The sequence below is a fragment of the Aspergillus lentulus genome (assembly GCF_001445615.1).
Source record: "Aspergillus lentulus DNA, contig: Alt09, strain: IFM 54703, whole genome shotgun sequence".
NCBI lineage: Eukaryota > Fungi > Ascomycota > Eurotiomycetes > Eurotiales > Aspergillaceae > Aspergillus > Aspergillus lentulus.
In genome coordinates, this window is record NW_028322117.1 from 2,716,356 (window position 1) to 2,732,785 (window position 16,430).

General features: G+C 49.7%; 6 protein-coding genes across 6 annotated transcripts; 2 read left to right on the top strand and 4 right to left on the bottom strand.

The window, feature by feature from the left end:
• Positions 1-130: 130 nt before the first annotated feature.
• ALT_5708 (MRX complex DNA-binding subunit) lies at positions 131-4,358 on the bottom strand (the record flags this gene model as incomplete). The annotated part of the gene is made up of 6 exons (XM_033554521.2): positions 131-139; positions 198-3,884; positions 3,940-4,023; positions 4,081-4,171; positions 4,242-4,269; positions 4,328-4,358. 6 exons carry the CDS (start codon positions 4,356-4,358, stop codon positions 131-133), a joined length of 3,930 nt encoding a protein of 1,309 aa, XP_033410412.2.
• Positions 4,359-7,270: 2,912 nt separating this feature from the next.
• On the top strand, positions 7,271-8,478 carry ALT_5709 (GATA transcription factor LreB; the record flags this gene model as incomplete). Its single annotated transcript, XM_033554520.1, has 2 exons — positions 7,271-8,378; positions 8,435-8,478. 2 exons carry the CDS (start codon positions 7,271-7,273, stop codon positions 8,476-8,478), a joined length of 1,152 nt encoding a protein of 383 aa, XP_033410411.1.
• A 461-nt stretch (positions 8,479-8,939) lies between these two features.
• Positions 8,940-10,045, bottom strand: ALT_5710 (uncharacterized protein; the record flags this gene model as incomplete). The annotated part of the gene is made up of 3 exons (XM_033554519.2): positions 8,940-9,342; positions 9,400-9,699; positions 9,813-10,045. The coding sequence occupies 3 exons, from the start codon at positions 10,043-10,045 to the stop codon at positions 8,940-8,942; spliced, it is 936 nt and encodes a 311-aa protein (XP_033410410.1).
• Positions 10,046-11,134: 1,089 nt separating this feature from the next.
• Positions 11,135-12,471, top strand: ALT_5711 (FAD-dependent oxidoreductase; the record flags this gene model as incomplete). Its single annotated transcript, XM_033554518.2, has 3 exons — positions 11,135-11,482; positions 11,544-11,932; positions 11,985-12,471. 3 exons carry the CDS (start codon positions 11,135-11,137, stop codon positions 12,469-12,471), a joined length of 1,224 nt encoding a protein of 407 aa, XP_033410409.2.
• Positions 12,472-12,846: 375 nt separating this feature from the next.
• On the bottom strand, positions 12,847-14,633 carry ALT_5712 (metallophosphoesterase family protein; the record flags this gene model as incomplete). Its single annotated transcript, XM_089599950.1, has 3 exons — positions 12,847-13,111; positions 13,172-14,547; positions 14,601-14,633. 3 exons carry the CDS (start codon positions 14,631-14,633, stop codon positions 12,847-12,849), a joined length of 1,674 nt encoding a protein of 557 aa, XP_089455827.1.
• A 550-nt stretch (positions 14,634-15,183) lies between these two features.
• On the bottom strand, positions 15,184-16,273 carry ALT_5713 (putative Phosphoserine phosphatase; the record flags this gene model as incomplete). The annotated part of the gene is made up of 5 exons (XM_089599951.1): positions 15,184-15,341; positions 15,395-15,543; positions 15,608-15,910; positions 15,984-16,074; positions 16,186-16,273. The coding sequence occupies 5 exons, from the start codon at positions 16,271-16,273 to the stop codon at positions 15,184-15,186; spliced, it is 789 nt and encodes a 262-aa protein (XP_089455828.1).
• Positions 16,274-16,430: the final 157 nt, after the last annotated feature.

The following is a 16,430-nucleotide window of genomic DNA, read 5'->3' on the forward strand; positions in this document are numbered from 1 at the left end:
ATACAATGAAAGCAGACAATTATCAATGCATGCCACCTGGTCCATGCGCTGGTCATCTTCCCTGCTCTACCATGAAGTCGGAGTCGCTATGTAGCGTGGAAGCAAGCATCGTACGAGTTTTGACAGTAGATTACATGACCTAAAGCTCATTAGTATATAAAGCGACCATGCTGGCAATGCAGATAATCATAACTCACCTCTGCAATGGACTGTCTCTCGATGATTGACTTCTGTTTCTCATTGCGGGAGACCCGGTAATAGTAATCACTAAAGTCACCGCATTGCATGTGCCGAAGGAACTCCTCATCGTGAGTAATCACAATAAGTTGAAAGTTTGCCTGCTGCTGGCGCGCCCGAATGATGTCGTGCAGGGACTCAGCAAGAGAGCGGATGTTGTCTCGGTCGAGGTTGGTTGTCGGTTCATCGAGTGCGATCAGGCCGCAGTTGACACCGAAACACTCTGCCAGGGCCAAGCGAATAATTATACTCGCAAGCACTTTCTGTCCTGCACTGCAGCGTCCTCGCATGTCCATCTCTGCACCCGATTTGACCATGCAGACGCGGTAGTTGTAGGATCGGTTTCCTTTTGCATTTTCGTTGTCGGAGCGGATGAGGATCGTGTCAACGTCGGTGCCTCTGTATGTCTTTTGCCAGAGCTCTCCTATGATTGCATTGATCTCCTCCATCTTCAACGAGTGGTACTTCATGATGGCTTTGTCCAAAGCACCTCCGTACCGAGCCAAATCATCAACAGCCGCCTTGGTAGTCTCCACCTTGATGTGCGCTTCTTTATACTTGGAAGCGGCGTCTTTGTAGTCCGTGTTCCAATCCGCGAGAAGCTGCATCAACTGGTCATCTTTAGACTTCATTTCCCCCATCTTGCTGGCTTGCTTGGCAGCAAGCGCGTTGTGTTCGCGGGTTCGGCGCTCTGATTCCTCCCTGAAACGGCTTCGGTCCACCTCTGCGTTCTGAGCTTCTAAAACCTCAATTTCTGCAGACACCTCCGCCAGTGCTCGAGTTGCTTGTCGGTATGTCAGGTTGTCGGAGTATTGGCGTTTTGTGTTCTCGCTGTCTTTAAGCTGTGCCGAGATTTTGTTGATCTCCTTGGTAATATTGGCCTGTTCCGCTTCAAGCTGGCTGATTTCAGTCTCAATCGTTTGAAGCTCGCGTCTACTACGCTCCAACTGACTCGGCCCGCCTCGTTCGTTGTAAGAATCAATCTCCTCCGTTGCCAGATCCAATTGGCGTATATTTTCAGACAGTTGAGAAATTCCTTGCTGCATCTCCCTCTCTCGGCCTTCGACCCGCTGGCTAATATCGTCGTATTGAGCTTGGTATTTGAGGAGCTCCGGTGTCAGCTCCTCAATGTCTCTGTCAGCCTTTGCGATTGCCTCCCGTTGCTGGTTGTTAAGGTTCCTATACTCCTCAATGCGAGCAAGCAAGTCTGACTTTCTCTCTAGTTGGAACTTCGCATTGTCAAGCTTGCTTCTAGCATCTCGAAGCTGCAACTCCAAGTTATTCATCTCAGTCCGTGCCTGCTCTCTATCATTTGTGAGCTTGGTCAGGGTCTTTTTCAGAGCTCTAGTCTTCTCGCCAATGCCTGCAATCTCCTCTTGTAAATCTTCCAGGGTACGTGTAGGAGTGTTGTGTACATTGGCGGACAGATCCTGTATCTGGGACCGGATGGTCTTGATTTCGCTCTCGTATCGCACGATAGTATTGACAGTTTTCGACAAAGCCTCAACGTCTCGCTTCTTTTCAACCTTCTCGCTGACAGTCTTGTCATGATTCTCCAGTTGGTCCAGGAGCTCGTCCCGTTGATGGACATATTGGTCTTCTTCCTTCTCTAGATCCGGAATCTCGGTTTTGGAGAGGCGAATCCACGTATCGTAAGCTGTACTTACTGCACGAGCCGCGTCAAGTTCGGCTTCAAATCTTTCAACATCTTCTTCCTCCACACCAATCTGTGCTTTCTTCACCAAGCCCTCTAGTCGTTTCTGGAAAACAGTGAATTCTGCGTCGGCCCTGAACGCTCGTTGGCACAGTCTACAGGCTTTCACCTGCTTGGCTGTCTCCAGACAGCGCATAAAGTAGTCGCCGAGTCCGGCGCTTTGCTCGGCGTCCCTTCTAGCGACATCGAGTTGTGCTTGTCGTTGTTTGAGTGCATCGGGATACTCTTCGGGTTCCTCATTGATGGCTTCGCGAATTTCTTTGGCGCAGCTATTGAGCTCTTTCTGTCGCTGAGCCAGAGACTTCTTGGCGGTCATGAGCTTGAATTCGACCTGCTCCAGCTCCCTGTTGACGCCGTCACGTTGGCTTTCGGCATTAGAGACGTTTCTGGTCTCCTCTTCAAGGACACGCTGAAACTCTTGCTCTAAAGTGGCTGGGCCCCAGTTTGCACCAATGTACTTTGCAAGACGTTCGCCATGGGCAGCTTTCATAGTTTCCAAGCTGCGTTCTCGTTCTTTGAGTTCCTTCTTGAGATGATCTAACCGGGCAAAATCCCCGGCTCGTTTTGTGGCCTCGATCAGTTCAGCATTGAGGCGGGTGCCTTCATCCTCGAGGGTGTGGAGTTCTGAGTTCACGTCCTGGATTTCTTGGTCCAGTGAAGCCGATCGAGCATGATCTTTGGCGTCCTTCAGACGAATTGAGATGTCCTCAATGTTTGCTTCAAGCGCAGCTTGGACGCCCTCGTCGACGTCAATCTCGTTGAGCTTCGCTTGATAATTGGAGGCCTCCTTGTCATTTGCAGCAATTTGACGCTTGGCCGCATTCTTACTTTCCTGCAACGCAGACTTTCGCTGCCCAATCTCATTTAGAGTAGACTGTACGTCGCGTAGCTCAGTTTGCGCCTCACGTTTAACGCGCTCCAGCGCTTGGTTTTGCTCCTTCAACAACTTCCGAATCTTCCGCATGAAGTCGTCAATATCGGATTGATCTTGGATATTATCAAAGCCTCGGATGTTATGACTGCGAGCAATCTCCCTTGTCATTCTCTGTCTTCTTTCTACCTGGCGCTCAAAGTTGGCTTTGTCATTTTCATATTTTCCGTATTCGGCTTGTTTGACGCCCAACTTCTGACGGGCTTGCTCAATCCGGTCCTTGATCTCCATGTAATTCTCCTTTTGAGCTTCCTCTTGCTGCTGGTATTGAAGTTGCTTGGACTCAAACTGCTCTAGATTCGATTGCAACCACTCATCCGGATCCTCAAGCTCAACAAGGTGTCTTTTGAGGTTGTCAATTGTCGACTGCAGACTCTTTGCCTCAATACGCTTTCCTTCCAAAGTCCCTAAAACTTGAGCATAGCTTTCAGACTCTTTCCAAGCTTTGTCGGCGAGTTCCGCAACACGGCGCATCTCTTGGGAAAGCTGATGGGTTTCAGCGCGGAGCGCCTCGATCTCGTCCTGCAGCTTGATGGATCTTTTCTCTGCACGATCAGCTTTTTCTTTGTCTTCTTTGGCATGCTGTTCCATGATTTTGTATTTTGCCAGTTCCTCATTCTGTTTCTTCCGGAGGGCTTTGATATTGTCGATGGCTTTCGTATACTTCATAGCTTCGAAAATCTCATCAAATTTCTTCTTGAGCACCGAGGGTTCGCTCATGGGCCAGAGACTCTCATCCTGGTGGCAGAAAATGACGGAATCTAGGACAGCTCTCGAAACACCAAGATACTGAGGCATGATTTGGTCCAGCTCTGCCACTCGGGATGAGATTGCTGTTCTTTCACCGTCCTTGACCATGAGAAGCTGTCCCTCGAGGGTTTTTTGTTGTCTAGTGGTTTTCTTCACTGTAAGTTGTAGACTCCGTGTAGCAACCATCTTCGCTCCAGATGTACCCTTGAACGATAATTTCACTTGGGCTAGGACTTCTTTCTCTCCGCAGAGCTGCATAATAACTTAGTAACATTTCTGTAACAGAAAGGGGAGTTTCCAGGGTTACCTTGGGGTCATGGATGAAAGCACCGCCCTTACTGTTGGGTGGAAGATCGCCGGTCGTAGCATATTTGAGGCATTCAATGATTGTCTGTATTCCCACTTAGCATAAATGGAACTCATAAGCTGTCCGTTTGGTGAAGCATACAGTCTTCCCTGAGCCATTATAGCCGACAATCAATGTAAGAGGCGTGTGAAATTGGATGGTCTCGCTGCGGGTGTTGTCGAAGGAACGAACACTGAGAAAGAATCACGAATCAGTATACAAATCGAAATCGAGAGCATATGCTTTTGTAGGAATGAACGCACCCTAGGATTGAAAGTTTGTCTATCTTCGCTATAGTTGGAGCAGAGCATCAGTCTTGTGCTTCGTCATTGAACTCCGCATCACTTACACCTGCCAAGCTTATCAGTTTTCGACGTCATGTTTGTTCGAAGCGTGCAGACTCACATTTTGAAATAAAGCACTACAGCGCTGCCCACCAGACTCTAACGGTCTTTAAAGGATGTCAAGCCACTGTCCGGCCCAACACTGTCGGTGCCCCAAGCCTAATCGAAGCTCGTTATCAATATCGTCGCCGCTTCTGCCTGCGCGTCAGGACGCGGAAAGGAAGCGCGAAGTCACGTGATATGCGCAAATGGCTCTATGGGGTTGAAAGGAACATTAGTATGTTGCAACGTTGTCTTTATTATTCTCCGCAAAATAGCGTGCTTGGGATTAATGGCATTTGTTTGCTTTGGAGCTATGATGACTAGGATTTTGTATAGCACCTGGCATGTGCTGGTTGAGAAGAGAGTAGGCTACGTTCTGCATTGCCATAGTTGTGAGTTGCTTGCTGAGGTTAGGTGACAACATCACCTAGGAGTGACGACTACTAGATAATGCTTGGGAGCGGAATAGTGGCGTGATTATATGGGTGACAGGATGGGTGGAAATGCAGCTGTGAGTGGCCTCGGTAGTAGTCTGTTCACGTTCTATAGGTAACGTAAGGAGCTGTGAATTTTCTCTCATGGTTAGTTCACTCTTACCTGGCACACTGCATTGTTATTTCACTCCTGCTAGGGCCTCTTGGACATATAGATCTAGGCAAGAGCCATAAGAACAATATCGTCACTTCCGACATCCTTTCCTCAATCTCCTATCGACCTGGCTGACATCCAAAACAAAACAACTAAATGACAACATGACTGCTATCGATCAAATCCTGCTAGATTGAAAGCACTGGACGTACTGGACTTTGATAGAGGCGTCTATCCTTTTAACTGATCAATATTAGTACGTGGATTCGGCAAAGCTGTCGAGATTCGTCGCCTGAATCCGCGCAGTGATGAGGGAGCTGTGAATGGAGTCTGGAACTGCATTTTGAACTGGGTTTTCAATCCGGTCATCAGCTGTATTACACAGCCACAGGCAATGCAACTCAATATGGGGGAATGAAAGGCTCCCCAGTGTCCTATACCATGGGGGTAGCTGGGAACGCGCCGCTTCTTTTTGATAACTCAATGCAAGTCGGTGCAAGGCGAAGGGCAGCACTCTCTTCACCGTGATTGCTGTGAATGAGGCAGCACGCCTGGCTGAACCTGAACTCTTGCCCATGCTTGCCTGGTTTGAACCGCGAGCAATTCTGCTGGTTGGAACCCATCAGCAACTGCGGCCCCTCGCCTTCCCGCCATGATGACAACCCTTCTCAAGCCAGCTTTCGACATCCTTTTTCACACAGCTCGACCACAATGGTCTTATGATGTCATGTTCAACGAAGCGCTCCAGATGGTGAATCAACCAATACGACGCGGCACTTCAACCCTTCAGTATCAACTGCTAGTTGAACTCGATGAAATCGGTCCTCTGCAAGCAGTGTGCCCGCCGCCGTGCAACTTGTAGTTGCACGTGTGTTGTTTTCCTACGTGTTACTGGTATGCCAGCCGTCTAGACGGCGGTGGACATGCTCGGAAATGCTTATGACTTACCAGCGATTCTGCAGTGGTACGTCGTGTTGTTGATGTCGACGAAGAAACTCCTCAGTGGAGAGTTCTATAATTCACAGCTTTGCACGGCCGAATCTCTAGACGCCAGTGTTGGCCAGACCACGACCATAGTTTCCCAACTACAAAACCGTCGGGTCCTCCTTAAGACCGGTTCTCTCATTTTCCCTGACATGTCTGAGGCCAAAGGTCAACGTGATTCCCGACAGAGGTCCTGTATCAACACAGACCTTGCTGCTGTGGTGTCTGCTCTCGTTTCGGACCTGCTTGACGACGCACCTCTCATTTCTCAAGTGATTGAGCAGATATATTCAGACGAAATTACGATATCACAGAGAATTTCATTGTCGAAAGTCAAAGCATTACGGTCTCCGACCAGTGCAGCGGATATCGAACGAATCTCGAGCGTTTGACACTCCTCTGAAACTGGCACTTGGTTCTCAAGCTGCATCAGGGCGTGGAGCTTATCAATGAGCCATTTGAGAACCTATTGTCCAGGCGCCTCCTTCCAAACTTGTAGCCGTCTCGGAGTCGTTGATCAGCTGCATCGGGATGTAAGACGACTCGAGAAGTACCATTCGCAGATTCTTCATTTTCAGGGTCGAACGACCTGGTCGCCCAGAAGAAATGGAATTTGAAGTTCTAAGAGAGCGTGATCGGCTTTTACAACGCATGGAAAGGACTTACTGAAATGGACACTGTTTCATCATGATCAAAGAAGAAAAGATGAACAATATATTGTTCTCGACGTCCCGATAGACTGCCACAGAAACCCTGTCCAGGTAATCCTGCCGTCGTCCATTTAGAGTTAACTAATATCAAAGAAAACTAAGTTTTAAGATGTCATGGCTCCTATAAGTTCGCTGTTTTTCATCTTGTCTGTCTTCCTAGTTATCTATCATAGCCGACCAAGCGCATCTTCTTTTATCCCGCCCATCGAGAGTCTTCCCGGTCATCTATGGTTTGCCTCTGATCCCACAAATACCTATAAATTTAGAGGACATCCCGATGTATATCGCGCACAATATAAACCACTCCCTCGTATCTCAAAGAATCCGAGAACTCAGATGGTAAAAGTTTCTATGCCAGAGAGAGCAGGGCCGCAGGGAGTTACGGGTTAAAATGCGGCCGTATACAGTGTCAACAGCGGTCATTTTCGGCGTTGACCTCACAGGTCCTCACATTCCATGTTGAATTCCTTCGTCCTTTTTCTGTGCATATCTTTTCCGTCTTTTGAACGATCAAATTTGGCGGGTCTCTTTACATTATCGGCACCTATATCATCAGGACTCTCGCTCAATGTATTGAATCATTCATAGTGACAATCATTTCGCCCTTCCTGGTTCCGCGCGACCATGGAAATCGCCCCTCCAGAGGCGGACACGGTGAGATCAAGCGAGACATACGCATTGCAGCACGAGGGCGACACTGGACATATAATGGATGTGCAAACAGTTCCAAGGTCAATTTCTAGCAATGAAAGCGGCAACAATTATTCGAATGCCATCCCCCAAGATGCCGAACCGCAGCCGTCTCTCGATGCGACTACAGAACAGGTTTGGGTGCAGCGTGCCCTCGCCGAAATGACAGACATGCTCCTCCTCCTACGTCCCGATGGCACAGTTCTCTACGCTTCGCCGTCCTGCAAATGGATTACCGGATACGAGTCGAAGCAGATCGAACATGACGCCCTATCCCGCTTCATTCACGATGACGACAAGTTCGTCTTCACCCGTCAACTCGAAGAGTGCATCGCCACGGCCCGTCCACTCCGGTGCCATTTCCGCTTCTACAAGCCGAATAATACCTTTTGCGTCATAGAAGCGCACGGTCATCCACATGTCAAAGGCGAGAATAATGCCTGCAACGGCGTTTTCTTAGTCTGCCGGCCGTATCCCACCAGGAGCTCGGCGCTACTCGATTCCTTTCTCGAACACAAGATCGAGAACATCCGGCTAAATCAGCGCATCTCACAACTCAGAGCAGAAGAGGAGGAAGATTTAGATGCAGGTCGACAGACGTACCTCAAGCAAAACTCGGGATCATCTGCCCTGCGCCAGAACTTGCCTCCATTCACATCTTACGATGCGACCGGCTCAGGTGAGGAGAACGAGTCGTCCGATACGGTCAACACCGATGATGGAGAACCGGGGTCGCTTCTTGAAGGCAGTACGCGACAGGCACAAGATATGGCCCACATCGACGGAATCGAGATGATAACAGGGCTGCGCTACCGCGAGGGCGAGCGGTCTCATGGTCTCAGCACGGGCATGCGCCAAGGCTGTCTCGTCCATTGCGATATTGATATAGCCACGATTGAGCAGCAAGCTCGGAGCGCACAGGAGATCGACCGAAGGAAGAGATTGAAGGGAGAGTATCTGTGTACAGACTGCGGGACCTCTGATTCCCCGGAATGGAGAAAGGGACCGGACGGACCAAAGACCTTGTGTAATGCCTGCGGTTGTAAGTTGCCCCAATGCTACCCCTGTTCGACTGAAACTGACTGCTGTCTTCAATAGTACGCTGGGCCAAGAAAGAGAAGAAACGTCAGGAATCAAACTGATTATCACCCCTGGACAATATCGGCGCGTCTCACTGAGATTTTATACTCTCTTTCTGCGGAGGGATACCCTTGCGATTCTTTAAGAGATTAACATATGCAGCGAAACTGAGCGCTGTCTTGTTGGTTTGAGACATAGATCAGCCTTACTCCCCTTCGTGTGATAGGAGGTCATATGAGCCTCGGTTTTATGGATCATATCTCAGTCTACGCTGAATGGCTACGATCAGCTAAACTACAGCATCGATACCGGTCGCAATTCTTCTTATCATCTAAGAAATGAGGGCGACGCCTTCTCAATGGCACATTGATGACTCACAACCAGCTCAATCAACAGAACTTTGATCGAAAGCATGAACATACACAGGGGAATAGAGCAGCAATCAACAACTTTGGTGAAAATTCACACTCAATAACCGGTCGCACACATCCTATACACACTTCAACACGATCAAAATGCGCCGTCACGTTTTGGCGGCCTTCTTGGGAGGCGGAGGGAAATACATCTGAGGCTGAGACTGGGCCGTTGCCCCAGTCTGGGCGTATTGCCCTGATGCGAGAGTCTCCGCTGACGACTCCTGCTGCATCGAGTGGCGGGGATTTGAGCCGCCGAGATATTCCCGAAGAGGTAGGTCGGATGAATTGTCTCCTCCTAATCGGTTGAAGGCAAGGCTACGGGGTGTCATAGCAGGCATGCCCTGTGGATAAGCTGGGCTCATCGGAATCATTGCGGGAGACTTGAGAACAGCTTCTTCATATTCCTTCCAGGTTCTCTTCTCTTCCGCCTTTTCTAATCGTTCCGCGCGCTCCTCCGGAGTCAGAACGCAGGAATGGATACTCAGAACGAACTCGACAAAATAGAGGACGCTGTTTCTTCCGTTAACCACAGTCATGAGGGTCGACTCACAGGGACATGGTACTCACATGATTATTATTGTGAACGCAAACAGGGCCTTCGACTGGCGACAGTAATTGATGTTGTCCTTATTCGCAGCGACGGTGCACTTCTTCGTGATGTACCACGGCGCACCGGGCTGCGGGTGCGCGGGATCCGACATATCAGGGCCGGCTTGGTACCGAGCTGAGGCGATGTATACTGCAACAAGACCCCCGTGGACAATAACCGACAAGGGCGGATAAAACAGTCGAAGGAAGTGTATAGGGACTTTGGTGATCAAGAAAAACGTGCTTAAAACACCAAGTACTAGGTTGTAATCCGTGATGCTGCAGCCCCAGCCAGCGTCAGCGACATTCTTCTCCGGTTTCAGGATTGAACGAACAAGAATGCGGGAGAAGAGAAAGAAGCAGAGCGAAAGGCAAGAGAAAAGCAAACGTACAATTCGCTCCAGACCGTAGGCACCTTATAAGGCCGATAATTGGCAGCCGCATACAACTGCTCATCGGGGGAACTGTTGAAGCCGTTGTCTGCGCCATCCTGCCACAGTTTCGTCCGGTATAGATTGTGAGAAGCGATTCCAGTGAGTGTAAGGATAACAATGGTAAACGGCAGCTCGACAGCCATCAAGTACAAAAGTACTTTGTGATAGCGATGATTCCGAGGGAAATACATGGCGACGGAAACCGAACTCTTCGGATAACTCAGGAAACGGCCAATCTGAAAAAGTCAAATATAAAAGAGCTAGACCTCGTCTCTTTATCGAATGTGTAGTCGAAATAACAGTCCACTGGCGGCCAGACCGGCTGGCTGGGCGTTCAGTTCACTCGCATTGAAGGAACCAAACCACTCAACCAGAGGAAGTAGTGCAAACCAGCAACAATCACAGAAATCGACTTCTAAGACCAGCCGGAAACACGGTTTAGATATGAACAGAGCAGAAGCACCGTGAGACTAACTACGGAGTACCTAGGGGGTCAAATATGGCAACGATGCACTCTTGTCGTCCATGGTGCCCTGTAAGCAGATAGCAGACATGAAGAGGGGCACCAACCGCAGCAATGATAAGCCAGGAAAGTCGAGGATCAAGAGATGCCAAAGGTTCCTGCTGATGCGTCTGGCCAATGCTGGCGGGTTTGAAAGCGCCAGCACAGGCATGAAGCCCGGGATCTATCGCCAATGAGGCTGCAGAACACGCACATTGGCTGCCCGCCATCACACGCTAGTCCGTGTGACGAGGAGATCAATCTGCATGGCTAAGCGGGTGGTCTTAGTAGTAGTCTAGTAGACCTGAGGAGATGTACTAAGAGCTAGTTGACCAAGTCAATTAGTTGCGAAATAGCTTGTGGTCGTCTGTCGGAAAGCGAAGCGCCAACGGGAGGAGGATCACTGGGCGTCTGTGATTGTGTATGCAGCATAGTTTAATTCGCCTTATTATTCATCCTCATCATGCTAATTGGCATACCAACGCAAACAAGCATTCGTACTTCTAGAGTATCTCATCGTGGGCTGTAATGGATCTTAAGACTGTCATCTGAACCATAATGAGGAAGTGCATAATAAGGAATAGTGCTGGAGGATGATTCCAGTATGACACGCCGGTAAACGTCATACCACTCATCCATCATCAGAGGTGTACTCAATCTAGACTGATCGTACAATGTTGTTCTAACAAAGTCTCCGAGGTCAAAGCCTAGGTAGTCTACGCGGATAACTCAAAAAATATAGATACTTGACGTCAAAACCAGTAGGTCGAACATCCGAATGCAGACTCCCCGACTATTGTGGTGCCACCGACTCCATCGTTCACCACACGCACCAAGCATCCTCGTCTCTCAGTCTCAGCGCGTGCCTTTTATTGCGTGGCTTCGACCCCTGTCACCTCACCAGTCTGTTCCGGGTGCGATCCGACGCCAGATGGATTACGCATCAACTAGGAAGGCCTCTGTGCCGCATCTGGTGCGCACGGCGGCTGAGCCACGACAGAACCGCTTGTATACCGTCCGGCTCTCACACATCGACGAGGTCAATCCTACTGTGCGCTTGATACAGCTAACAATCCCTCCTTATGTGCAGAGCCTGGAGGGGCAGGAAGAGCGAGCTGATGGAGAAGTATACCTTTTCGCTACTATGCCACTTTTACTTGTATTATGTATATAACTAACGACCTCAGTCGGATCAACCACAACCACTCACGTTCCTACCGGGCCAGTGGGTAGACGTGCATATACCTGGCCTCGCCGACGCGGGGGGTTACAGCATCACCTCCACCCCGGCAGATGCGCAGGTGCTTCCCTCGCCAGGGCCTCCCGTGGAGTCTCCCATGGACGAGGAAACGGGCCTGCCGCCGATGGACCCGCGAGGCAGAGCACCGTACGTGGAACTAGCCGTCCAGCACGCCCCGTCCAACCCAGCCAGCGCATGGCTTTGGAGACCCAAGGACGAGATCCAGGGACAGGAACTGAGCATCCGCATCGGAGGCAGTTTCGTCTGGCCCCCATCGGGAATTAACCTCGGTGAAACCAAGAAGGTGCTCTTCATTGCAGGCGGAGTGGGAATCAAGTATGCATTCCTCGAGTCACCCACTTGGAAGTGGGAGCTGACCATCTGCCAGCCCTCTGATCTCCATGCTCTCGCATCTGAACAACAACGACGACGAAACATCTCTACACCACCAGCACTCCGACATCCACTTCTTCTACTCCACCAAAATCCCCCGGTCAGCTGTCCCGTCCCTCCCTGAGAAAAGTCCCCAGGCATACCTGGACCGGATCCTCTTCCTCTCGCGACTTCGAGAGATCATTCGCTGCCAGTCAGAGTCGGGCCGTCTGCGGATCTCTTTACGGCTCTTCCTCACTAACCTCCATGATGACTTTGCGCCACTTCTGTCCGAACCGCAGCAGGATTTGACTATTTATGCACGAAGACAGCAGCCCGATGATCTGCGGCAGGTGCTCCAGGGACCTGACGGCGTCATTAGGCCTGAGGAGACGGTCTGCTATATATGTGCGCCTCCCAAGATGACAGACGAAGTTGCGAGTACTCTTCAAGGTCTGCTGGGAGATGGTAAGGAACGGGTATTGTTCGAAAAATGGTGGTGATCAAGTTTTTTTCATTCGTAAGATGTGGAGAGTGTATTGAGGCAAGGCATGCTTGCGCTGCAACAATCGCAAATGTTCTAGATAAATGCTGCTGCAGACTGAGATCCCAGGTCCTCTGCTCAATGATGAGACAATTCAGACCCATGCTAGCCTGCCTTCTCAACTCAATATATAAGGTACAAAGACTGCAGGAAAAAGCGCCCGAGATAGCAAGATGTAAACCATAGACAGCGTCTCTATGCCGTGACATCAAGGTATGAGAGTGTCGATAGCATCGCAGCAAAGTTGGTTCGAAGCCATATTAAAGATCACTCCCTGACAGAAGCGGCGAGTCAAGAAAGGGCGATTGACACATGTGCAAGGACTCAAAAACGTTCAATGATGTTCGTCAGGTCCTTTCACTGCACCTCCGTCGATGATCATCATCTCGTCGATCTTGGCCTCTACTTCGCCGTATTCAAGTCGCTTGTACGTCACAACACGCCCGGGGTTCATGTCAAAATCATAGAAACGAACGCGACGGACATAGCCACCATAACCTCCGTAGCCTCCAAAACCAGCACCGCCTCCGTAGCACATCCAGAGAGACGGCTTCTCATCTCGGTCTTTGTTAAGCATGCAGTAATCATTCACATGATCACTAGTAATAGGTTAGCAAACAGCACACAGGTCGTTGCCGAGTATTCAAAAAGGTACTTACTGCCCGCAACTCACGAACAAAATCCCCTCTTCTTCTAAAGCATCTTTGAAACCAGAGTTGAATCCTGGTGCGGTGGGAGCCTCCGACCAATTTCCTCTATAGTAATTTGAGGAGTCGCGGTATTCTGGAAGCGGAATATGAATAAAAGCCATGTTCATGTGCATGTGACTGTATTCATGGTGTTTTGTTTTGAGGCTTTGCGCAGTGTTTTTGAACCACCGAATCTGACTCGGTTTGATCCAATCGTAACCTCGGAACTGACGTTCGTCTGGAGAATAGGAATGAGAGTCGAGCAGGTACAGAGTCAAAGCCGAGTGCGCGGTCGTTCCACGACCGAGTACTTCGACAATATAATTTCCAACCCCGTCCACATCTTCAGGGCCGGCGGTTGACAAGGAGTAAGGGAGATCTTCAAGTATGGTCATAAGCTGTTCTCGACTAAGATTGCCTTCATCGTCGTGATTGCCGAATATGGCTGCGTAGGGTATCTTGCGGTCGACAAGTAACTTGACAGACTTGAAGAGCGCACTCTGAGCATCTCTCGAAGTTTCACCGTTGACTTGGTCACCGCTCAGGACGACAAAATCGGGCTTTTCCTCGTCGAGAAGTCTTCCCACAAACTCCAGGGTCCGAGGATCCGCTTCACACTTGTGACCGGGTACGGGCTCTACCGGAACTGGGTCTCGACACACTCCGAGTCCAGTGCTCAGATGAAGGTCTGCTAGTTGCATGATTTTGAATTTCCCATTCTCATTAATGCGTGGAGTGGGCTTCTTGGTCTTTGGCGGGTCTCCCCTTCGAATACTGATGCGGGCCTCCAACTCCTCCGTCTTGCTATCCAGCAGCAGCGGAGTATCTTTCACCTCCCAGCCCACACGCGGATCAACCGCGTCCGCACCGAACAAGACATCGATCGAGGTGATCGCTTTCTGCGAGTCACTCGCATGACGTTTGGCCGTCCGCTTCAGCCAGATGCCACCTGGCCTCTGCTCCCATTCAATTTTCTCTCCATGTGGGTCATTCGAGGACTGCGGTGTCAGCCGGCTTATCTTCAAGTCGATCACCACCTTGTCAGATGCCAGCAGTTCCTCTTCCTTCTTCCGTTGAAATTGTACGTAAGCACTGGATGTCCACCCCAAGCGCAGATAGAGATCCTTTTCAATTCTGGACCATGCCTTCGGGTCGACTTTGCAACTGGAAAAGATGCTGAGAGAAGAGCATGTGACAACAGTCACATCGGTAACGACGTAACCAGCATAATGCGTGGGAAGGTGGCCATGGATGGACGCCGGTAGCACACGGAATTTATTGTCTAGAATCACCACAAGGAGTAATGCAATTGCGGCGATGATAGCGAGCTGCACGCCCGTCCGAACCTATTATCATCGAGAAAAATTAGCAGCAGGAACATGAAATAATCGATTCTCACCGAGTAGATAATCCATACAAGTCGGCGAGTCATGTTAAGGAAAGGAGCCCCTGGAGATCTTCGAGCGGATAGTAAGTAGCTGGACGCTCAAGCATGATGGGGCACACGAGGCTATAAGATGAAAGCAGGCCGCACCATGGACAAGATCTTATTGTCGTCAGTCCATCTCAAGGGGGGCCAAATCTGGGGATGGAAGAGTCGATTGTCCGAGCCCCCGTATTTGTAGCACCAAGAAACTCGAGACCGGAAGGCGGTCACATGTGAACTAAAGTTTAGTATTACCTCTCGATTATCGGCTTCGAAGTCCCTGATCCGCGGGCCCTCCCTGATCTAGGCCTATTTGGAAATTCCTCGAGAAAGCCTTCCTGGTTGGCGAGTCATAGTTGCCTCAGTACTTGTCCGATGAAATCTTAGTTAGTGACCCTCGTCTAATCAATTTCTATATAGCCGTTCTCTCTCTCTCCATATGTATAGATAAGTATAGCTATTATCGGAGGGTGTTTCCCCCCCGTCTATTGAACGTCCAAAACCAATCGAAGAAATCCAACGTCTCCCGAATCTATACAGCGGCGGTGGAATCATCTTAATTGCCTTGCTCATGCACCTTTTTCAATCCTTCTTCAGCCACTTTCTTCAATGATACCTTACCGCTTAGAATGTCTTTTGTAGTGTCCAGGATCGTCTCCCAACTTTCGAACGTGGTGAATGGCATTCCTTCACGCTCGCAGTAGGTCACCAGATCTGAATTGTGATTAGTAGCGTACTCAAAGATCGACCAGAGAGTTCTGGCTTACCATGCCCCTTTTTGGCAAAAAGAAGGTCAGTCTCTGCGGCAGCAGACAGATCGGAGACACCATCTCCAGCATAGAGCAAAGTAGGACGCTTGTCTTCCGGCAATGCGGCGTACGGCTTGATCTCCAAGGATTTGTCATGTCCGAAATGACTATCGAAGGCGCAGTTTAGGCTCCGAAAGCAACATTTACTACAGGAGTCTTCGATATTCTCACCTGTCGTCGTGGTACTTGATTTTCCAACCGCCTGCGGTGTTGATGTCCTTGCCGTCGCGGCTCTCCACGTCGTTGGAAACAATGTGCAAATGGCTTCGAGGCTTGTGTCCCAGCAATGACTCGAACAAGGCACTAATAATGGGCTTCATCCCCGACGACAAGACCACAATTGGAACATTGTTTTCCTCGGCCCAGTAGTAGAACTCGATAAAGTGGGGGTCAAGTTTCATGTTCTCCTGGAGGATCTCGATGCACTTGTCGAAAGGCGTCTTGACGCTGTCCAACATATCGCGGAAGGCATCACTGTAAACAATCGAAGAAGTCAGCGGAGGCCTTCGCTGGGAACAACTTCATGCGCTTGCTGCATTGCACATACCGGAAGCTAGCTCTGCCGTGGAGCACATCGTAGTTCCCTTGGCGACGTTTTTCTCGTCCGTATCCAAGATTGTCGGTCTGAATATATAAGCCTGAGACGCCAAATCAGGTTTCACGCCATAAGTTTACCAGAAAATCATTGCCTGAGGTTGACAGCGGATAATTAGCTTCTGATAGCATATTTTAAAGCCAGGTGTGCTTACTATCTGCCAGTGTAATGGTCCCATCAAAATCAGTGAAGAAGATGATTTTGGGATTGGTCTTCATATAAGGGAGTTCGGTGGAACCCATGGTGACAAGAGGTAACCCTTCAGTACGACGAAAGACTGAATACAGACAGAATTATGGTAAGATGCTAGCTCAGTGATGCAGACGATGTCAATGGAGACCCACTGGATAGGGGAACCTAAATGGCAGAAATAAGCTAGAGTGCAGGACTGAAAGTTCC